Raw genomic sequence first — 24,954 nt, forward strand, 5'->3', positions numbered from 1 at the left:
TAGACATTTTCTTAAAATGCTGAAATTCTCTAATATTAATGCTGACACAAATTCTAATCATGCAAAGAACTCTGATTTTTTAAAAATACTGAAAGCATTTGAAAGCATAAAGAGTCCTAACATAAATAGCATATTCTGAAATAATCTATCAAAGAATATTATAAAATAATTTTCATTCTTTATAGATAAGTCTAACTACACATACTTTCTTCCAAATCTGCTATGTAAAGGCAAAATAATTTAATAAAACACAGAGGCAAAAACAGATCTATCACAGACATCTGGCACCATTAGCATAAAAAATCTAAGTGCAACAACTAAAAATACTGAATATGGCAAAGAAGTGATGTTTTACTCACAAGATTAGGAAACTCCACAACATGATTTCTGCTTAGCCTGTAATTACAGCTATTCTAAAACTAGCAATGACTGCCAAACTTACCTCAATAAAGTACATTAGTCCCATCTGTCTCCTTTTCCTAAATAAACTGTGGGACATTTATTGGTTCTAAATTATCTATTCTCACATATCTTACTTATCATACCCATACATCGATCGAAAAGTTTAGTTTCATAAATGTATCTTTTATAATATATATTTTTAAAAAATACATTGATGGGGGTGCCTGGGTGGTTCAGTTGGTTGTCTGACTCTTGATTTCAGCTCATGTCATGAACCCAGATGGGATCAAGCTTGACATCAGGCTCGGCACTGGGTGTGGAGCCTGCTTGGGATTCTCTCTTTTCCCCTCTCCCTCTCCCCCACAATCTCTCTAAAATAAAATTTTTTTTTAAATACCCTGATTTAACTTAGATATTCATACTTATCTTTCAAATTGTCACATCTCTTAAGAAATAAATATATATTGCTATCTTTAAATATCTGAAACAGGCAGGAAACTGAAGAAATGTGTAATTCACAAAAAAATGTGATTTGATAAAAAAATTAGATTTGATCAAAGGTAATAAAAGAAAAACATAGTAATTTAATAAGTTTATCCTTGTTTGAGAAAGATAAAAAATAAGATAACATAGGAACATCTATAGTGAATATGACCACACCAGTGATAGCAGAAAAAGTTCCTATTTTCATGGGGGGAATAAACTTCCCAAAATGAGAACATACATTTTTAAAAATTATTATTAAAAAATTTTAATGTTTATTTTTATTTTTGAGAGGGAGAGAAGAGAGAACACAAGCAGGTGAGGGCAGAGAGAGAGAGAGACACAGGATCTGAAGCAGGCTCCAGGCTCTGAACTGTTAGAGTCTGATGTGGGGCTTGAACTCACACACCATGAGATCATGACCTGAGCCAGACTTGGACACTTAACTGCCTGAGCCACCCAGGCTCAATCTTTGGTGCCCCAAAAAATTATTTTTAAGAGTGCAGATCAAGAAGTAACAAAATAAGACCTTAAATATTTAGCTTTACGGTCTTATTAGGGGTGCCTGTGTGGCTCAGTCCATTAAACATCCAACTTCAGCTCAGGTCATGATCTCAGGGTTTGTGAGTTCGAGCCCCACACAAGCTCTCTGCTATCAGCACAAAGTTCGTTTCAGATCCTCTGTCTCCCTCTTTTTTCCTCCCTCCCTCTCGTGCATGCTCTCTCTCCAAAATGAGCATTTATAATTTTTTTAAAAATATCTTACTGTGTTGATATTTCTTTTAAAAAAATTTTTTTTAATGTTTATTCATTTTTGAAAGAGAGAGAGAGCACGAGGAGGGGAGGGGCAGAGAAAGGAGACACAGAATCCAAAGCAGGCTCCAGGCTCTGAGCTGTCAGCACAGAGCCCGACATGGGGCTCAAATCCACAAACTATGGTATCAACTGACTGAGCCACCCACGCGCCCCTGATATTTCTATCCCAAAGTTTCTCTAACAAAAATAATTAGAAAAACAGTAGGCATATAAAGAAATTTTACTTTTTACTTGTTAAAACCCACTGAACCAGAAAGAATATAAATTTAAATTTGACATCTTTGAAATTACTGTACACTTTGAAGCCTGTATTTTTATGTTACAATATCCACTATAAGTTATTCAAAAATCTAAAAGATATACAGACATGATAACTGAATGACAAACTTATTTCTATATGCCTATTATTATTTCTGTCAAGTTATTTTTATTAATTTTTTTTAGTACTCTCTACATCCAACACAGGGCTTGACCTCACGACTCCCAAGATTAAGAGCTGCATGCTCTTCTAACTAAGCTAGTGAGGCACTCATCTGTCAAATTGTTTTTAAAAAAAAAAACATAAATAAATCAGAAGTGGAATTCAATCTCTTTATGCATATAAACATCAGTGAGGATGACAAGAATAAAGAATCTATAAATTTGCATCCTGTGAACCAAAATGTTTCCCATTGAGGAACAGAATTTGAAACTCCTTTCCTTTCTGAATTAGTAATGATTAATTTTTAAGTGATAAAATCTCTTCAGGGAGGTTAAATACAAAACCTCCTTTGGGAAGATTGTTTTCTTCAGCCATAAACTAATTATGAATTTGATCATTCTACCTAAACATTTAGTGATCTTACTTCAACTTTTATAAATCATTTTATAAATTTAAACAGTCTTTTAGAGAATATTTAAAAAATTCTCCAAGATAATTTTCTAGGCAACATGTACCACTGCTGGAGGTTTATTCTGATAAATTTCACCACGATCTCAATTATTCAAAACTTTGACTCCTCCAATGGATTTTTTTCATCTTTAGTATTCAATTCATCCACTCAGTTTTTTTAGCTTTTAAATGAGAAATTTTAAATATATATTTTTCCTTCATAGAAATTTAAAAATCACAAGTTTTTAATTCTAAAAGATGGTTTACAGTTAATGTTTTTTGCAAACTTAGATTCTTTCCTAGGGTAGATGTTTTCTTACAACACTGAATTACAAAATATAATCTTACCCAAAAATTACATCATACAAGCATACCTCCACCTTGAAACCAAAGCCCCTAAAGGCCCAGGACTTCAGAATACACACAACTAAAAAGGTCAGGTAGATAAACCATACGTTTAAGAACATACAAGCCAACAGAAGGGATCTATGAAGGATAATCACCTTAAGAGAAAAAACTTTGTGCAGATGACACTGGTTCAAATGCATTCCCTTGGGGAAAAAAAATCAACTCTGTAAAGATAGCAGATGGATTTGTTTAAATAGTAATAAAATTAACGAGGGACTTTAATAACCATCACAAATTATCAAGCATGCAACCATACTACAACAAATGGCATTTTTTTCTTGCCCATATAGCATGTTTGTCAGACACTGACAGATGGAAATTTCAAGCTTTTTAAATTCATAGGCATTTAGTTCTAGCAACATAACATAATGTGGGAAAAAAGTTTTTACTCTCAGTTCAGCAAGAAAGTCAAAGAGCTTCCAAGGGCTTACCACTGGTGGATCAACAGGTGCTGGTGGTTGTACTTGTAGGTTTACCGCAACAGTCTGTGGAGGAGGAAGAGTCTGAAATGGCAACTGGACCAAAGCTTCTGCAGCTGGAAGCTCCTCTTCTGACACCAAAGCATTCTGTACCAAAACCTGGCCCTGGGATAGAATTTCAGGCTGCACTTGTAAAGACTGCATAGACTGCAAGGGCAGAGGTGGAATCTGAGCTGGAGGAGATGTCGACATCTGCGGAGGGGTTGCAATTGGGATTGGAGAGGACTGCAGGGTTGAATATTGCTGGTGTGATGTTGGAGACACAATCGGCTGACCTGGGGACACCAAAGCGGACTGCTGAACTGGGCCAATGTGTACAACAGGGGAAGCTGGAAGTGGAAGATGGGATGGAAGATTCAGCTGTGCTGTCGGTTGCACCTGATTAGCAGTGGATTGCTGCAGGTTTGGCCCTGGCTGGAGAGCCGATGACACAAGAGGGTGTGGCTGAATAAGCGCTTGTGGATGAATAATTATAGTAGGAGACTGACTTGGTGAATGAGGCGGTGGAGGAGACACCACTACAGACTGCTGTGCCGACTGTGACTGGCTAGGAGACATGGTTAAAGGAGGGGGATGGCTCTGAATCGGTGAACAATGCTGTGACTGGGCATTAGCAGGTGCTGGAGGAAGGCCATGGTTTTGGAGTGGCATACAGTGCTGGGATGGGGGTGGGTCTTGAGTTGGATTTTGAAGTGTGATTGGCTGAATTTGCTGTTGCTGCTGTTGTAATATCAGCTGATGATGGGAAACCTTGGGAGGTGGTGAATGAAGAGGAATTTGCTGATGTTTTATTAGAGGATGAGGCTGAATTGGAGGATATGAAGCTGTGAGAGAAAAAAATGACAATTAGTATTTTTTCCAAAAATATCATAAACATTTTTAAATAAATCTAAAGGAGGAAAGTTTTCACATCAGAATATCATAATCACCAGAAATCTATTACAAGTCTTCCAGACAAGAGTGATTTGAATATATAATAACAACTTTTCCTCGGAAAACTATAAAGCTTTCCTAAAATAAGCTGTACTCTGAGAAGCTCAAAAGAAAACACTGACTAAAACAATTGATTCATACATCTGAAATATACACATGATTTATTCTTATTAAATTTTAGAGGTCACCAGAATATCTGCATTAACTGTTTAACAAAATTTAGCCATCTGAATTCCTTCTTTGGGACAAGGAGTACCACAAATGTTATATAGATAAATAAATAAATATGCAATATTAAAATTCACAAAATAAATGTCTCATCTTTTCCAATCTATGTCTGAATATTCTTCCAACTAATAGAATTATATATTTATATTATATAATTATAAAGCTTCTCATATAACTTTCCAAATTTCATCCAGGATGAAAAGTTGGTATTTATTGGTTGGTATTATTTGACTCAGAAAATGTTTTGTATAAAAAGTAAATTCAGTTAAGCAAAACACATGTGAATTCTATAGCGCTGTTCAATAATCACTGTAACTAAGAAATAAAATCTCAGGGGCCACTCCAAATCTAGGAGAGCGCTAGTTTTGTTTACAGAGAGAATCCATGCTGTCTAAATAAATGATCTTATTTTACTTCTCTCCCCACCCACCAAAAAAACCCCAACAACAACATAACCTACAGTAATTTATAAGTGATACTATCAGTTTTCTCCACAGAGGAGTCACTCACAACAGGGATAATATACATAAGAATTAGCAAAATCTAGTAGTAAATAGTTGTCCCATCATTATGCTTCTTCTACACACTAGTGAGTATGTTTACACAGAGAGAGATGCTTAGGAAATCCTCTCTGTTTACCTAAAAATGGACACTAGGTTCACTAGAAGATAAACCAAAAAGATTGCTTAATATTATGTAAAAGCTATACACATTTAAAATACGTCTAAAGACTTGGCAACTTTTTTTTTTTAACCTCAAAATGTTTTTAGTATATGTGCTGCCGAAGCGAGCACAACCTCAAAATGTTAAGATAAATCTTGCCGTCTATTTTTATACTTAGCCACATTTGTGACAAAAGGCCTTATGAAACCTTGTAACAACTTTAACATTCTTGCATTGGATTGGTTATCATTTAAAATTTGGAGATCCTTTAAGGAAATTAACATCTGATTAACATCTCAAAAGAGGCATTTAGAGGATTCAACAAATCCACAAATTGTATTAAGAAAAATGGAGATTAAATCTAAAGTTTCAATTAACAAAATATTTCTCACATAACTAGATTAGCACTTCAAATTAAGACTGAAAATTTTATGCTAGCACTTTATAAATGTGTTGATAAAGACTATATTATAGAGCATTCAATAAAATCTTGGAATTCTTTTTTTTTTTAAGTTTTTTTTAATGTTTATTTATTTTGAAAGACAGATAGGGAGGGCTCACGCACAGGGGGAAGTGGAAGGGGGAGAGAGAAAGAGTCCAAAGCAGGCCTGATGGAGGGCCTGAGGTCCCAAAGGGTAAGATCATAACCTGAGCCAAAATCAAGACTCAAACGCTTAACCTACTGAGCCACCCAGGTGCCCCCAAATCTTGGAATTCTACAGAGTGCCTTTCTTCCAAAGGGCTCAAGATATTATTTTTCCTCTTTTAAATATATGGAAATAGAGTTTTTGCAAGGATAACAGCAAAGGCCCATTTTAATTCAATTTTTTAAGTTATAATTAAAATTTACCATATTCTTTTAAGGTTTTTTTAAAGTTTATTTATTTATTTTGAGACAGAAAGAGAGCACTAGTTGGGAAGTGGAAGAGAGAGGGGGAGACAGCCCAATGCAGGGCTTGAACACATTAACTGTGAGATCATGACCTGAGCCAAAGTCAAGAGCTGGACTCTTAACCAACTGAGTGAGCCACTCAGTGTCCCAAAATTTATATTATTGAAGTACAATGTATAACATAGTAATGGAAATAAAACTTCCTTCTCAACTCCAGCAAATAAGCAATCTTATATTCTGAGCTGATAATTCAATAAATTAATACTCTCTTCACCTAAATTAAATTTTTCTATGATCAGAATGTGAGTCTATATATTTTATTTTAGTCCATAAGTCCAACTGATAAGCACATATATTACAGAATAATAAGCAATACTTCTTTTTACAAGAAAAGCCCTAGTGTTCTAGAGAATATGTTTGTTAACTTCTCTGATTTTAATACTTTATTACTGTCAAGATGGCCTTATATTTGGAGAGTTAATAATTACCATCTCTCACATATGTAGAATTCTTTAATTACTTACAATTAAATATATTATTAAATGCACATTATTATTATTATAAATTATTAAACATTATTTTATTAAATAGTTACAGGAACCCCATGAAGCAAACAGGGCACTATGATAATCCAATATATTACAAGTGAAGAAACTGGGCAGTTAAGTGCACTGCCTGAAATCACCTGGCTATTAAGGAGCAGCACTGGGTCTAAAAGAACCCATAGTCCTATAGCTGAGTCTAGGTTCCTATTATGGACTGAATGTTTTTGTCCCCCAAAATGCATATGTTGAAGCCTTAACCCCTAATGTGACAAATGAGGTCAGAATGGTGGAGCCCTTACAAAAAGACACATCAGAAAGCTCAATATCCTCTCTCTCCTGGCACTCAGATGAAAGGCCATGTGAGGACACAGCAAGAAGGCAGTCATCTGCAAGCCAGGAGGAGAGCTCTCACCAAAAACCAAACACTGCCGACTTGACCTTGGGTTTTACAGACTACAGAATGGTAAGAAAATAATTTTCTGGGGGCACCTGGGTGGCTAAGTCGGTTAAGCCTCCAACTTTGGCTCAGGTCATGATCTCACATTTGTGGGTTCAAGCCCTGCATCAGGCTCTGTGCTGACAGCTCAGAGCCTGGAACCTGCTTTGGATTCTGTGTCTCCCTGTCTCTCTGCCCCTCCCCTGCTCATGCTCTGTCTCTCTCTGTCTCAAAAATAAACAAAAACATTAAAAAAAATTTTTTTTTAAAAAGAAAATAATTTTCTGTTGTTTAAGCCACCTGGTCTATGGTATCCTTTATACAGCCAGAGCAGACTAGCATAGGCTTTTCACTACATTAATTATCTACAGAAAGCAGTATGTATTTTTTCCAACTAATTTCATAAAAGCTCTAAAGCCTGCTATAAAGACTTGAACTCGAATATATTTCATAATTTCCAGACATGTGGCTAAAGTCCACCTTTATCTTATATATTAAAAATATATTAACTATGAAGTGAGAACTACACATTCAAAAAGGAATGATGAGGGGCACCTGGGTGACTCAGTCAGTTAAGCGTCTCACTCTTGATGTCAGCTCAGGTCATGATCTCATAGTTTGAGTTTGAGCTCCATATCTAGCTTCGTGCTGACAGTGCAAAGCCTGCTTGGGATTTTCTCTATTCTTCTCTTTCTGCCCCTCCCCCACTTACTCTGTCTCTCTCTCAAAAATAAATAAAAATAAACTTAACCGCATGATCTTGCAGTTTGTGGGTTCAAGTCCTGCGTCGGGCTCTGTGCTGACAGCCAGCTCAGAGCCTGGAGCCTGTTTCGGGTTCTGTGTCTCCCTCTCTCTCTGACCCTCCCCTGCTCACGCTGTCTGTTTCTCTCTCTCTCTCAGAAATAAATAAAACACTTAAAAATTTTTTTTAAATGACAAAGAAAATCAAATGATTTTAGCACCCGATAAATAACTATAAGGAAATAATAATGTCCATTACAATAATTATATTTTTACATATTATATATTATATTATACTGCATTAGAACACCAGTAGATTTTTCTCATGTTTGAAAGCAGCCTATAGGAATAAGCATCTTTCTAAGGAAAAGGACAAATTACTGATTCAAGAATCTAAAAAAAAAAAATCATTTCAGACTAACTTCCCACCAACAAGAGCAGAAAAAAGAAGAGTGGAAAAATAAAGCTGTTGCCTAGCCAGAAGATATAAATTACTTTGAAAATGCAGTGTAAGGCTTGAATGAATTTATAAGTTTGGTAGCTGCAAAGGTTTTTGTGGCTGAGGGTGTTTCATTTGGTTTTGTTTCTAATCAACAACACTATGGGAAACTTGGAGTTTGGTAAGTACATGTTAAGAGGTCTAAATCTGAAATTGAATTGTCCTGAGACTCTGATGGTTTTAGTTTACTAGTCTCCTCCATACCCACCAAGAAAGACAACTACAGGGATACTATCACACTATCAATGGAAAAAAAAAAAACAAAAAACAAAAAACAAAAAAAGGGAAGCATAATTGTCAACTTAGAACCAACTATAGGGATTCTTGATTTCGGCTCAGGTAATGATCTTAGGGGTTCGTGAGCTCAAGCCCCACATCAGGCTTCACACTGCCACTACCTCCCTTCTCAAAATAAACAAACTTAAAAAAACAAAGGGGGGGTGCCTGGGTGGCTCAGTTGGTTAAGCTTCTGACTTCAGCTCAAGTCATGATCTCCAGTTAGTAGGTTCAAGCCCTGCATTGGGCTCTGTGCTGACAGCTAACTCAGAGCCTGGAGTCTCTCTTCAGATTCTGTGTCTCCCTCTTCTCTGAGCGCCACCCCCCCCACCCCCCGCTTGCACTGTCTCTGTCTCTCAAAAATAAATTTAAAAAAAATTAAAAAAAAAAACAACAAATAAACCAGGTTTTGGGAGTTCAGGAGGACTGAAAATCTAAAAGTAGACTTCCTTGCTTGAACTAACCCTGAAAGAGGTCCTAGCTTTCTTTGAAGGTAGCATTCTCTTTGGAAAGAGATTAACCTACCCTTCATTATAACCTATCAAAATTATAAGAGTCACTAAAAACTGTCCCCTGAGCAGTCATTTCAAGCACAGTGGGGTTCACTGTTGTCCACACTGCGTCCTCTATCAACACTGGCCAGAGGCTGAATATGAAAATCCTGTTATCAAGCTATACAGAGAGCAGATGTTTATAAAAAAAGTACCTCACATCACACTACACAATGAATGTATTAATTCATACATTATAACAAAGCCTGCACTTAATTTCCAAAATTCAAATGGAAAAAAATCAACTATTAACGCAACAAAGATTTACTGCCCACCTATTGTAGATAAGTACATATAAGTTACAATTCAGTGCTTGTCAAGATTAAAGGATGAAAAGGTGACTCTGAAAAAGGATTAAAGGAGTTATTAATTGTAAAGTACTTGACATGTAAGTGCTCAATATTATTCTACTCTCAAAGAGTTTATTATCTAGTAGAAAAGGTAAGATAAGTATATAAATAACTATAAAAGAAAAAGGACCACAAAGAAGCATAAAAGTGCTATATGTTAAAAGTGATGAAAGATTTCTAACTAGGGGAATCAAACAACTCCAAGACATTGAGGTTGGGTGCTACTGAGAATGTAGCAATATTAGCACAGAGGAAAGATGCAAAGAAATAGGTTTAGGTGGAGAAAATGGAGACTTCACTAGTATAAAATTAATCTTTAAAAAGTAATGCAGAGTTTTAAAAAGAAAGAAGATGCTTACTTGATGAAGTTGGATCAAAGGAGGGTTTTTTTTTAAGTTTATTTATTTTAAGAAAGAGATTTATTAGAAATTTCTTTTAATGTTTTATTTATTTTTGAGAGATAGAGACAGCATGAGCAGGGGAGGGCCAGAGGGAGGGAGACACAGAATCCGAAGACAGGCTCCAGGCTCTGAGTTAGCTGTCAGCACAGAGTCTGCAAGGGGCTTGAACCCACAAACCATGAGATCATGACCTGAGCCAAAACCAAGAGTGAGACAACTCAAATGACTATGCCACCCAGGAGTATTTTTTTTAATGAAACATACGTGATGTCTAGCCCGATGAATGACACACACTTTCAATAAACAATAGTTGGAATAAAACATATGCAGATACACTACCTATAGGAAAGATCTAAGTATGCATGAGAAGCAAAGGAAAGGATCCAGCAAGAGGGAGACAAAGGATGTTATAACAACATGAAAAAGTCAGGAGCTATTTAAAAAAAAAATGCAAATCAATGACACAAGTAAACAGTATACAGATAACTCCTTATCTTACTAGAAGTGAAGACAGCTCCACACTAAGAAATTCTGGGATGAACAGAAGAGATGGTAAGGAAACTCATGGCCCCAGATGGCCCCAACATTTTCAGCATGAGAACCATGAAACAAGGTTACCTGTGGATGGCAGAGGGTTTCAAAGGTTGATGAGAATGAATACGACTTAACTGACTGCCTGACATCTTCCTTTCAGAAATGAAATGAGGTGGGGAAAAAGCAACATCGTAAGGGAAATAATTATACAAAATCCTTATTTTGGGAAAGTGGTAAACTCTACTCACTAATGACAACTTTAAACAAAAAATATGTGTGTTTTAAGAGCTTTTACTTTTGTTCCACTAAAGTATATTCAATAAACTACAGTCAAATATATTTTTTTAAGCTAGAAGGTTTTACAATAAACAAGTGCTGATAAGGACATGGAGAAAAAGGAACCCTCTTACACTGATAGGAATGCTAACTGGTGCAGCCACTGTGGAAAACACTATGGAGTTCCTCAAAAAATTAAAAATAGAATTACCCTACAATCCAGTAATTGCACTAATGAGTATTTACCCAAAGAATATGAAAACAGGGGCGCCTGAGTGGCTCAGTCGGTTAAGCATCTGACTTCGGCTCAGGTCATGATCTCACGGCTCGTGGGTTTGATCCCCGCGTCGGGCTCTGTGCTGACAGCTAGCTCAGAGCCTGGAGCCTGTCTTTGGATTCTGTGTCTCCTTCTCTCTCTGACCCTCCCCTGCTCACGCTGTTTCTCTCTCTCTCTCACAAATAAATAAAAACATTTTAAAAAATATATGAAAACACTAATTCGAAAGGAGACATGCACCCCTGTTTTTGCAGCATTATGTACAGTAGCCAAATTATGGAAGCAGCCCAAGTGTCCATCCATAGATGAATGGATAAAGATGTGTCAAAAAAAAAATGTTATTTTGCCATTTGCAACACAGAACTAGAGTTTAATGTTAAGTACAAGAAGAGAAAGAGAACTACCATATGAAGTCTTCATATGTGGAATTTAAGAAACAAAACAAATGAATAAGGAAAAAAGAGGAAAAAAAACAACAACAAAGACTCTTAACGACAGTGAACAAATGGTTTACCAGAGGGGACTAGATTAGGGGAATGAGTGAAACAGGTCATGAGGATTAAAATACACTTATCTTGATAAACAGTGAGCAGTAAAGAGAATTACTGAATCACTACACTGTACACCTGAAACTAACACTATGACCATACAGGAGTTAAAAAAAAATTCTAAATAAGTAAATAATAATTGGTTTTACCAACATAATGGGAGACCAGCACACAATGTAGATGTTAATCAAATGTCAACTGACAAAAAAAATTTATTATTTTGTTTTAGCAGTTGGGTTCCTTTGGTTTCTCTTTCTCAAGCTACAATTTTGTCTTTTTGTAAACTCATGAAATTCACATTTTAAAATGTTTTAAAAGCATTGTTCTTGTTCAAGCAGTAGACCTCTTTCATTTTGCTCTGCCTGCTAATAAAATGAATAATGCAACTATTTTCAACAAGTTTTATCCCACCTGGTGCTATTAACTGGTGAATACTTGATGTCCGAGTGACAGCTGTGCTTCGTGATTCCAGACTTGGACTTTCTCCTTTCTTATTACTTTCTGGAGAAGGATCTCGTTGGCTGATTTTAGAACTGGTCACTGTTGTTTTGTTATGACAAATTGTCAATGACTGAGTTTGACTAGTGCTTTTTGGTGGACCGTTCTGTGAGCTAGATAATACACCCAACTTCTGGCTGCGTAATGTTAAATTCTGAACCTAAGAACCACACAACAAAAAAATAAGGATGAAACAGATGGTATTAATTGAGATGTGATAATCATTACCATTATAACAACGAGAACAAATTTATATTATGCTTTTCATACATAAAGCTCCAAACAAGTGATTAATCCTAAAGGAAAAGGGAGTTATTATTCTAAGCAATCATACCTTAAAGAAAACCTTTTTTAAAAGACATTAAGGGAATCATTAAGAACAAAATGAAAATAGTATATATATAACAAATGAACTATGAATATGAGGAAATTACTCTGCAACATACTGCATTCTGAAGTTACCAGCTAAGAGACAGCCAAAGGGAGACAGGGAGAAAGAAGGGTTTTCCAGATAAAGGGGAAAATTTGAGCAAAGGTGCAGAGGCAGAAGAGCCCAGGGTGCACGAGGGAAGAAGGAGCAATTCCTTCAACTTCACTCTAACTTCTCTAGACCAAGATTGTGAAACACTACAGGGTACAAGTGCCTCACACTCTTGTGAGAAGTTACTACACATACAGTTAGGAGACTGCACAAACGATACTGTAGTCCTCATAATAGATCAGAAAGAGGTAACAACAACAACTGTTACCCATTCTATAGAGTTTATATGGGAACAACTCTTGTTTTTTGTTTCTTGGAGTGTTTTGAGGGGGAGGGACACTCATAAATAAGCAATCACCTACACCTACCCCACTGTGATAATTATGAAAATCATTTCCCATTAACTCCTTTTTAAAATCCTGTTGGGGCACCTGGGTGGCTTAGTCGGTTAAGCGTCCGACTTTCGCTTGGGTCATGATCTCGCGGTTCGTGGGTTCGAGCCCCGCGTCGGGCTCTGTGCTGACTGCCAGCTCAGAGCCTGGAGCCTGTTTCAGTCTGTGACTCCCTCTCTCTCTGACCCTCCCCTGCTCACACTGTCTCTCTCTCTCCTAGAAGTAAATTAAAAAAAATAAAATAAAAATTAAATTAAATTAAAATAAAATAAAATAAAATAAAATCCTGTTGTTATGGAATACTAACTTGCCTTTGAGAACTAGATCTTGTGAACTGACAAGACCATGCACAGACCTGAAATGGCTTATGTCATGGCTCCTGTCTGCACCCAGGATCACTCTAAACATATTGCCAGTCTGGATAGTATCAAGGATCATCCCAATGACTCTCACCTGAGGTTTATAACATTTTCAAACAGCAAGGCAGAAAATGGCTCTCCAATAGCTGCCTAACCTTTCACCTTATTGGAATGAATGCGATAAATACATTTACGCCAGCACGGGCCATGAGAAGGAAATGAACTAAAAGTTTCTAAAGTGACGACAAAGCAAGTGAGATGTATCTGCTTCATGAACATTCCTCAGTCACGTATGTTTGGTCTCTACAACTCTATCATTAACTGATACTCACAGGCTATACATTCTCTTCACAAGCACCAAATGCAGTGTTCAGCCAATGACAGATATGAAATAAATGTTTACTTCAGAGCAGTTGAAGCTTAAATCATTCTATTTTAACTAACTGAAAAAATTTTCTAAGTGAGACCACATGGAGCATCTTCTCGGATTTTTGTCAAATATTTCATGGCAATGTAAGTGGACTAATAATTGCTGCATTATTCAAATTTAATGCAAAAATAGAATGTGCTAAAATCCAGGTTTCCCAGCTTACCACTGAAAGCCCTCCAGTCTAGGCCCAAACCACTTCAAGTGCATCCTCCACTACTCCAATCCACAGTATTCAATCTAGCCAAACTGTTCAGTTCACCCTTCTCCAAACACACCTTGTACTTCATGTGCTTGCTGGTGTACTTGAGCCCTTGGTTCATGTTTTTCTTGCCTAAAATGCCACATACTTCCTCAAGGCTGTTTCCTGAAGTCCAATCCATTCTTCAAGGCCCGGTAGAAGTCACACTCACTCTCCCAAAGAAATCTCTACAAAGTCCCTATCTACAAAGTCCCTAGTTAGAAATCATTTCTCCTCCCGTCTTGAATGCATTTCCCAGAGAATTTGGATCATATTAGCCTAGAGCACTGACAAATATCTAGCTTATTTTAGAATTACTAATGTCTGTGTCAGTGAAATGCTGAGACTCTGGCTGGCAGGCTCTCAACTCTGATACTCATTTTAATACTTTCCACAGTTGAGTGCTACAGACATAACAAACTCCACCAGTCTGAGATATTCTATTTCTGATATTAAAATATATATTAACTGGCCTTTTTTTTTTTTTTGGTAAGTATTTAGTTCTATTTATGTTCTTTTTTAGCCAACATTAAAATCTGTTCATATTTAACCAAAAAAAAAAAAAAATCTTAACAAACATCCAGTGGAGGCACATTAGAATCTTTCAGGAAAGGGAAAAGAGCATAAAATTTAACATCTGCCACAACTGGTCTATAAGGTGAACCACATCACAGTGATAACCAAAGGCTGAATTATAATCTGGAAAACTTGAAAACTTTCTTTTAAATGAAGAGCATATTCACAGTAAACGAGGATTTCACACTATAAACCCTAAACCTGAAGCAGTCCGTTTCTATAGTATCATACACTCTTTCTTCTAAGTTTATTTTCTGGAATTCTGAAAGAAAATATATGCGTATGCTTATTATATATACTATAAACTATGTATTATTTATAAGAATAGATAAATGTTACAATATGGCTATAATAGCCATGGTCATGTTGGCTTATATGTTTATAAAATTCAAACATGTCAATTACAAAGTATATTACAGAGTTAATTTAGCTGTTAATAGAAAGATCACATATTCAGATTTCCTTGACAGAGCTTCTCTTTTGAGGAAAACCCAACCTTTCTAAATACAGAATAGTAAGGCACTCTAATGTCCAATTTTCTTTCCTCTGAACTTTTCCCATGATCAAATTATAGAAACGTTCTGACTTTATAAAAAGTCTAGGTTTCACATGACTTATTTCTGCTAATTTCACACATTACATTTTCATAGTGGATTCCTCAAATACATCAATTATCTAATTTGGTTCTAACAAATACTGTGTGAATACTGTAGCATGCCTTCTTTGCAGATGAGGAAACTAAGATTTAATGTCACACTGCTAACAGCAGAGCTGAGTTTCTAGCTTTTATTTTATTTCTTTTGAGAGAGAGAGCCAGTGAGAGCACACGAGGCAAAGGGACAGAGAAAGGAGAGAGATTGCAGACGGGCTTTGCACTGTCAGCACTGAAACCAATACAGGGCTCAAAGTCACCAACAGTGAGATCATGACCTAAGCTGAAGTGGGAAGCTTAACCAACAGAGCCACCCAGGTGCTCCTGAGTTTCTAGCTTTTAAATCCAAAGGGCTATTTTCTTTACAATTCTAAAAAGCATTCCCCAGATAGCATTAGTAAGTATGATTTGTTACTTTTACTCCTATATCTTTCTGAAAGTTAGATTTTTTACTTATTTTTATTTTCTTGGTCATGGTATGGAGAAGGGATGGAGGACTTAAAATAGAAAATAACGGGGGATGCCTGGGTGGCTCAGTAGGTTGAGTGTCCAACTCGATTTCAGCTCAGGTCATGATCTCACAGTTCGTGCGTTGGAGCTCCACACTGGGCTCTGCACGCACAGCAGGGAGCATGCCTAGGATGCTCTCTCTCTCCCTCTCTGCACCCTTCCTCACTTTTATGCACATGTACTCTCTCTCTCTCAAAAATAAACATTACAAAAAATGTTTTAAAAAATAATAGTAATCAAGGGTAAGATATGCCAAATTTCTTATTTTTGGACAGTATACTACAAATAAATTTTAATAAATTTTAAGGAAAAATTAACTGTTTTACCAACTTCTATAAAAGAGTATTAAAATAAAATGTCAACTTTGGTATTTCTCAGTTACAAATTCATTGTTTTAAAATTTTCAAATATGGGGTGCCTGGGTGGCTCAATCAGTTGAGCGTCCGACTTTGGCTCAGGTCATGATCTCACATCACATTTCGTGGGTTCGGCCCCACATCGGGCTCTGTGCTGACAGCTCAGAGCCTGAAGCCTGCTTCAGATTCTGTGTCTCCCTCTCCCCCTTCCCCATTCATGCTCTGTCTCTGCCTCTCAAAAATAAATAAATGTTAAAAAAAAATTAGATATAAGAAAATTTTCAAATATAAGTTTAAAAATTAACAAAGTAGAAAACAATTATTTCAAAAGTAACAGCCCTGAATTTGAGGAAAGAAGATTCAAAGTATTAGCATTCCCTACCTCTGCCAGTTTCATTCACTGCCATTTCAAAAGCACAGTAAAGAAAAAAACATTTGTAGATAAATTCCTAAAGGTCAATCCATTCCTTTAGTTTCTCAAAGTTCATCCTTTAATCCAGATTATCACAGAGCCAAATACCTGTATCACACTGACCCAAATCCCAAAGAGTCATTTTTATAAATTATTTTGGCTATGCTCATATTTAAAGATACTACTAAAGACACCATGTTTTCTCCATGAACACCAAACAAGATGTACTCTAGAGCACTCTCCAGAGAGCACATTAGTTGTTTCCTTAACAATTGGTTTATTTTACCTTGGAAACTATGAATCATTTAAATGGCTGTCTTTCTCTCTTCACTATTAGCTACTTGAAACCTAAGAACCAAATTCAGGACTCATCTTTAGACAATGTATAACAAAATTGGTGATTAGTGGCAGGTGATAGGTGCCAAGCACTATGCTAAGTACTTTATGTGTACTGTCTCGTTATTCCTTATAACAACTCTGAGCTATTTAATTTACAGTGAAGAAATTGAGGCTTGGGGCACCTGGCCGGCTCAGTCTGTACAGTGTACAACTTTTTAAATTTTTTTAAAGTTATGTATGTATGTATGTATGTATGTATTTAGAAAGTGAGACTGCTAGGAATTTACCCAAGGGATACAGGAGTGCTGATGCATAGGGGCACATGTACCCCAATGTTCATAGCAGCACTCTCAATAGCCAAAACATAGAAAGAGCCTAAGCGTCCATCAACGGATGAATGGATCAAGAGGTGGTTTATCTATACAATGGAAAACTACATGGCAATGAGAAAGAATGAAATCTGGCCATTTGTAGCAACATGGATGGAACTTGAGGGTGTTATGCTGAGCGAAATAAGTCAGGCAGAGAAGGACAGATACCATTATGTTTGCACCTATATGTGGATTAGGAGGAACTTATCAGAGGACCATGGGGGAGGAGAAGGGGAAAAATAGTTGGGGAGTGGGAGGGAGGCAAACCATGAGAGACTCTTGAATACTGAGAACAAACTGAGGGCTGATGGGGGTAGGGGAGAGGAGAAGGGGAGGGATGGGCATGGAGGAGGGCACTTGTGGGGACAATGGGTGTTATATGGAAACCAACTTGACAATAAACTATTTAAGAAAAAAAATTTTTTTTAATAAAAAAATAAAAAAGTGAGAGAGCAAAAGTTGGGGAGGGGTAGAGAGAACAGAGAATCCCAAGCAGACTCTGCAATGATAGTGAAGAGCTCGACATGGCGCCCAAACCCACAAACCGTGAGATCATGACTTCAGATGAGGTTGGATGCTTAACCAACTGAGCCACCCAGGTGCCCTGAGAGTGCCAACTCTTGATCTCAGGGTTGAGAGTTCAAGCTCCACACTGGGTACAGAGCTTACTTTAAAAAAAAAGTTGGGGTGGGGGGTGCCTGGGTGGCTCAGTCGGTTAAGCGTCCGACTTTGGCTCAGGTCATGCTCTCACAGTTTGTGGGTTCAAGCCTTGCACTGGGCTCTGTGCTGACAGCTAGCTCAGAGCCTGGAGCCTGCTTCAGATTCTGTATCTTTCTCTCCCTCTCCCTCCTTTTCCTCCTCCCTCTCCCTCCCTCTCCCTCCCTCTCCCTCCCTCTCGCTCTCAGAAATAAATTTAAAAACACATTAAAAAAAAAAGTGAGGCTCAGCACAGGTAATAACAAAAACTAACATCTAATGAGTGCTACGTGTCAGATCCTGTTATAATTTTCAATTATTAACATTTTTAATCCTTCCTACAGTGCTTTGAAGTAAGCATTTTATAAATATTTATTTTATACTGTTGAAACTGAGGTGAGAGATCAATGATACGTGGTAAGAAAGCGGCAGAACATGTATATGAATTGGGAGATTATGGCTCCAGAGGCCACACTTATAACACCATGCTACACTATGATCTTGTCCAAAATCAATCAACTGTTAGGTGACAAAGCTGGCAGTCGGTGCTGAAGTCAGAATCTGAACCCAGGTCTCTCTATTCTTCCCTTTGCAAAAAAAAGTACTGAGTACCTATAATGTTCTAGACCCTAAATACATGTTATTCATTCTTCAACTTACCCCGCAAGTATGTATGACAATTAAAATTGTTTGAAAACTTGGCTAAAATTATACAACTAATAAATAACTGAAGTGGGAGATGAAATTAAGTCCATGGAGGACTTCATGCATGTAATTTGATTCGGGAGCCTCACTGCTAACTCCATGCCACTTTCCTTTTTTAATTTCTGCTTTTTTGATGCATGTTTCCAATTTATTTTACCTTGTTTTGTTGTATGCATCTTGTGAATCAATTAGAATCTTAGTTGGGACAAAGTCAAGCATAAATAAAAATAAAATCAGGCAAACTCTGGAGGTTGATAATGGTCTTCCTTTATTAGGTTTTATAAAACCAAAAGAAAACAGGAAGACCATTACTTCAACAAATTCACTCCACAAAGAGATATCATAAAAGCTCATGGCCCAGGTCATGACCTCTTAGTTCATGAGTTCAAGCCCCCTATAGGGCTCTGTGCTGTCAGCGCAGAGTCTGTCTGGGATTCTGTCTCTTCCTCTCTCTGCTCCTCTCCCACGTGTGCGCAGACACATATTCACTCCTCCCTCTCAAAATAAATAAACTTAAAAAAAAGACTGGAGCTCAAAAAACAAAGTTAACAAAGGTTTCATTTTGTAAATATGGAAACTAAAGTACAACTAAAGAATTGTGGAGGATCAAAGAGCACATTATGAGAAACCTGAGTTTAACTGATCACCATCTTTATATGCTAATATATGCAAACTGGCCTCTATTACTCAATAAAAGAATAAAGAGGTTCTACAAAAAGTACCATAGAATATTACTACTGTCTCATTTCTTAATTTTTACCAAAAATTTAGATTATTAAAAATAAAAAGCAAAGGATGACTCTAAGACATACCTATTTCTGCCATATGTATCAAACATATTTTACTGAAAAATACCAAAACAGTATCTATCTTACAAAGTAATATTCTACACAATTGTTGTAATTTAAAATTTATTACGTGTGCCTGGCTGGTTCAGTGGATAGAGCACTGGACTCTTGATCTCAAGTTTGTGAGTTTGAGCCCCATGTTGAATGTAGAGATTATTTAATAAAATAAAATTTATTCAATTTCATTTATTTTAATCAACTTTACTGAGGTATAACTTACATACAGTATGATGAATAAACCAGTTGTATCGAGTTTTGATATATGTATATGCCACGTTACCACCACCTAATGAAAATATAGGACATTTCCATCACCCTAAAAGTTCACCCATACCCTGCCCCAGTCAATCTCTCCCACATTCTGTCCCGGGTACCACCAATCTATTTTTTTTTTTCACTTTGGATTAGCTGTACCTGTTCTAGAATTTTGTATAAACAGAATCACAAGGTAAGTACTGTCTGGTGTCTGCATTCTTTTGCTATTATAATGTTCCGGAGCTGCATCAGGAGTTTGTCCTTTTTTATTTCTGAGCAATATTCCACATTTGTTTATCCATTCACCAGTTAAAGGACATTAATTGCTTCCAGTTTGGGACTACTTTGAATAGAGCTGCCACAAACATTCATTTACACATCTTTATATGGATATGTTTCCACATCTCTCAGAATAAACACCTATAAGCAGAAATGGTGGGTCATATGTTAAGTATATGTTTATAATGAACTGACAAATTATTTTCCAAAGTCATTGAACCATTTTACAATCTAACCAGCAATATTATGAAATTGTGGTTGCTCCACATTCTCACCAACATGTGGTATTAGGAGTCTCCTTCATTTCAGCCATTCTAGTGAGTGTGTAGTGATATTCACTATGGTTGTGATTTTAATTTCTAAAAGGATTAATGATGTTGAGCATGTTTTTCATTTGCTTATTAGCCTTTTGTATATCTTCCTTTGCAAAGTGTTAAATCTTTGGCCCATTTTTAACTGAACTGCCCATGGTTTATTGACTATAAGCATATTTTGTATATCCTGGATACAAGTCTTTTGTCAGATATGTGTATTATGAAAATTTTTCCTCCGTCTGTGGCCCACCTCTACACTTTGGTAACCAATATTTTTTGAAGAAGATTTTAATTTTGATAAATTCCAACTTATTATTTTCTTTCATGATTAGTACTTTTTATGAAAGCTTTGCCTGCCTTGTAAAGATAACACTAGGTTTTTCTGTAGAGATTTTATAGTTTGGGCTTTTACCTTTAAGTCTACATTGCACTTCTAGTTTATTTTTATGAATGGTGAGAAAATTAAAGTTTGTTTCTTTCACAGTACCAAAGCAATATTCTATTCAATTTTTCAAATTAAAAATAGCCCCAATTCATTTTTAAACTTAAACTCTATCTTGACTCAGTTATTACACAACTGCTTGCAAAAGAATCTACAGAACAGAATACCACTCACATAAGAGCAATAAATCTGCTTTATAATAAAACAAACATATATAATACCAAAAACTCACTAACTTTCACTAAGGTCAAAAAACCTAAATATTGGTGTTTAATGGTAATATAATAATTTTTGTTTCATTCTGATCGGTTTTGTTTTGTTTTAATATAAAATTTGTATTTAACCAAAAACCCTTCTTTAAGTTCTCATGGTATTTTATTAAATTCCAATCTGAAACCTATGACAGAGAGCACTGAAACCATCTGTAACTTAAACACAATGTATGTTTTTCTTTAACCTGAAGATCCAGACCTCAAGTACATTATGAAGCAGACAAGCTCACCTGAGTAGCTGCAGACTGACAGGAAGATGACGATGACGACGAGACAACAGGAATGTCAGACTGTACAGCAGCCACAGTGGTAGCGGGTGTGAAAATCAGCTGTACAGACAGAAAAACCAAAAAAATACCCTAAGACAAAAGAACGTGTCCCACACACAATGTATAGCAGGCAAGAAAGACTGAAATTTGTGACAGAAAGACAATGCAGTTTAGGATTGTCTCCTAAGCAAAAGGTTTTACATGACAAAGAGAAATTTCTAATAGGGGAAAAGAAAACCATAAACATTTTGAAACAGCTCATGATTCTGATGAGTAGAAAAATAAATCAGTGCTCAAAAAAGAAAATGTATTCTGGCAATATGAAATCCTCATATCAAATTTTGCCCCAAATAAGCTATTATTATGCTTAAAATTTTCCCAACTCTAACAGGATTCCTAAAATGGAAGTTATTTATAGTAGACAACCACAGTCACTACTCTTGAATACAAATTTCAGTGAGAAATCTGAAAAGAAACACAAAGGTCTTCTCAGTGTTCTTCATCACAAAAGATAACTATGCTACATACTACACTATAGTATTTCACTCAGCCACATGGAATCTATAGTGCAAACCCAGGTTGTTCTTGATTTTAAAACTGTTCATAAAGAAATATTCATTCCAAATATAAATGCCACAATACGTCAAAATGCAACAACGAAACAGCCTGCAAAAAAGCTTCACATCAAATAAATAAAGACATACTCGATTTATCAGCACCACCTCTTCAAATGTTATTTTTTAATACTGAAACAGAATGCTATTAGTTTAAAAAGGCAATACAATCCACTCAGATTGGATCAACCAATCCAATTTAGTAAATGACGACAGTCATTTCAAACAATGTGTATATGCTCTATTTCAAAATTGCATTACAAATTATTCAGTTCCTCCAACCATTCCTGTTTAAATTACCAATTAAGAGATTTTTAAAATTTCAGTTCTTTATGTACTAAATTTAAGTGAATTAAACAACCAAGTATAACTTTCACAAGAAGGTAATTTCCGGAATAAACAGCTGAAAGCAGTAAACCTAAAGAGAACATGTTCTATGTAGCCTGAACCACGTGAACCTGCAAGTTTTATAAAGAGGTCAAAGTGTTCATTTCAAATAGTTCAGTCTAATTTTAAAGCATATTATTAATTAAATAAGATTTCCTGGGGAAATAAAACCAGAAATATGGTAATGTCTACTGAATAATCTGTAAATAAAAGGAGGGCCATGTCATGGTTTCCTGTTAGAAAAATGATGGAAAACTTTGTCATTTTAGTGGAAAACTGGTGATCCAGATATATATTCCATTCACTGGACAAAAAAAGAATATAAATAAATATATATCAGGCCAGAGCTCTTGTCTAGCTACCTGTAAAGACACCAAACAAAGGTCACACAATTTCTACATTCCTTAAAGAAGTTCAACAGTCAAATTAGGAAATCAGCAGGTACTCAAATACAGAATAGCCAAATTAGCACTCCTGTATTAACAAAAGATCAAAGTGAGTATAAGAACACAAATACGTCACAGATTTTGAGACGGGAATAACCAAAGCTAAAAACCATCTGGTAAACTACCGGGAACTCCAATCCAGATTTCAGAAGATCTTCACCACCAAGTTTTTAACACTTGTAACTATTTCATCAAATTTAAAATGTCAAAAATACACAATGACTTCATATATCACTACAACTATCAATTATAATACTGTAAGATGCTATCAGTTATAAATGCATCTCGGTTTCAGAGATGTTAAAATGTGAAAAAGGTTTGAAATCAATAAAATTTGATATTAAAAAATCATCACTCCATGTTACAGAATCTGTTAGTTTCCCAATGTTGCTACTATTTGATACACCAAGAAGGCCTACCAATTAAAAGTAGAATTTTTATGGCATATATGTATAAGAGCTAAGCACACATATAAAAAATTTGTTAAACATTTCTTAAATATTAAAAATGCCTCTTATTGCATCAAATCAAGAAACATTTTGATCTCTCTCAAGTCCTTAAACACTGAAAAAATTTGGTAGCTCATATCTTACCATTTGAGCTCGGAGATACATTTGAGCTTGGCTTGCCGTTAGGGTAGGGGAGGTACTCCCTAGTAACATAGTCTGTTGGGTAATACTGCCGCTGGTAGAACTGGAAGCCTGGGAACGGCTTATTAACTGTGCAGGTGTAGGAGAAGTGGAGAGGTTGATCTAAGGAAGAAAACATATTAGGTCATAGGCTTCCATTTTTTGCTTCCATGCCAGTGAATCTCACCAAGCTGCAGTTAGGCAATCAATGGTATAAACTACGGCTAAGGAACCTAAAAGAGAGGGCTTCATCTTTGACAGAGCCTCCTTCACTTCTATGGGCAATTATTTGCACATATGCAAACAATAGTATATAATGATTAGTAATGAGGATAATTTTTAAGGATATCCTCAAGGTGTTTTGATAAGATTTCAGTATCTTAAAATATCATTTCCACTACTTTCTAAAAATTAGGGTTAATGTTTCATTATTTTAATATTCCTCATATTACCTTAAAACATTTGAATCAACAGTTTATACTACTTTGTCAGATTCTGTCACATTTTGAGGGTTTTCTCAAGTGAACAAAAATTAAAACACAGATAATCCATTCACATATATATAAACACACACGTAACACATAATTAGCATCACGTTCTCCCTCAAAAGCTCTCAAAGAAGAAGAAAGTACAATTACTACTTGTCAAACAGATGGAAAAATCCTGAATACTGGTTACAAAACTGAATTATAAGCACTACTTTAAAGTTAACAATGCTGTTTAAAAAAGAAAAGAAAACTAGTGCACAGGCTATCTCTAGGATATATAAGAAACTGATAAATGGTTATTATCAATAAAGGCAAATTGGGTGAGGCAGGTAGAGAAGAGAGCAAAGGAAAACATGCATACCCTTTATCTTTCCAATTTTATATCACATGCACATATTATCCTTTTTTCTTATTTTTTGTGTTTTGTCTATTGAGAATTTTTTTAATGTTTATGTATTATCCGTTTAAAAATAAATTATTTTAACAAGAGTAATATAACCTGACCTCAAATACTCTTTGTGGACAGAGAATAAAATTAAGGAATAAATTATAAGGCAGTTTATTAGATTTTTGATCCAAACAACACAGTAGACTAGACTAATATAACCATGTGCCCAAAGACACTCACTGAAATGCCAAATCAACATGAAAAACTAGAATACAGCTGACCTCACAAAGGGCAGGGAGTGGGGTAGAAGTCCCAAGTTCCAGAAAGGAAGAAACTCGAAAGATGTAAGCTCTAGCTGACACGAAGGCAGCCTCAGGGGATCCTGGCCTAGAGACAGAAACCTGATTCTGGGCCTATTTCAGGCAAGAGCTGGAGGTAAAACCCCTATTTTGAGCGGAGATCTAAAAAAGAGATCTTCAAAAGCAGTGCTCAGTATGTGAAAAGGGAGCTGGAAAAGCTCCACCCATGTGCCCTCAGAAGCAGCCAGGAAGCTTGCCATCTGCCCTTCCCTCAGTGGAAGGAGAGAGACTCCTATGAGAATCAAAACACCAGGCCTGCACCATGTGGAGGATACAAAATCAAATTTACACTACCTGCAGTTCCATAACCCATCCCAAAATTATTAGCATTTTAGCCAGT

At 36.0% G+C, this 24,954-nt stretch overlaps 1 protein-coding gene across 11 annotated transcripts in view; it reads right to left on the bottom strand.

Moving 5' to 3' along the window:
• PHC3 (polyhomeotic homolog 3) overlaps positions 1-24,954 on the bottom strand; it is an 84,289-nt gene that overhangs the window by 37,884 nt on the left and 21,451 nt on the right. For 4 of the 11 annotated variants that reach the window (XM_039236501.1, XM_039236499.1, XM_039236503.1 and 1 more), the window contains 5 exons: positions 23,344-23,502; positions 21,265-21,363; positions 12,021-12,267; positions 3,412-4,283; positions 3,076-3,123 (listed from right to left, as the gene is read on the bottom strand). In XM_039236501.1, the coding sequence (XP_039092432.1) occupies positions 3,076-3,123; positions 3,412-4,283; positions 12,021-12,267; positions 21,265-21,363; positions 23,344-23,502 (1,425 nt within the window). The remainder of the gene's footprint in view (positions 1-3,075; positions 3,124-3,411; positions 4,284-12,020; positions 12,268-21,264; positions 21,364-23,343; positions 23,503-24,954) is intronic. The other 7 variants (XM_039236507.1, XM_039236506.1, XM_039236509.1 and 4 more) reach the window with 5 other exon arrangements.

This window comes from Hyaena hyaena, unplaced genomic scaffold (assembly GCF_003009895.1).
Source record: "Hyaena hyaena isolate Hyena2069 unplaced genomic scaffold, ASM300989v1 scaffold_112, whole genome shotgun sequence".
Classification (NCBI taxonomy): Eukaryota; Metazoa; Chordata; class Mammalia; order Carnivora; family Hyaenidae; genus Hyaena; species Hyaena hyaena.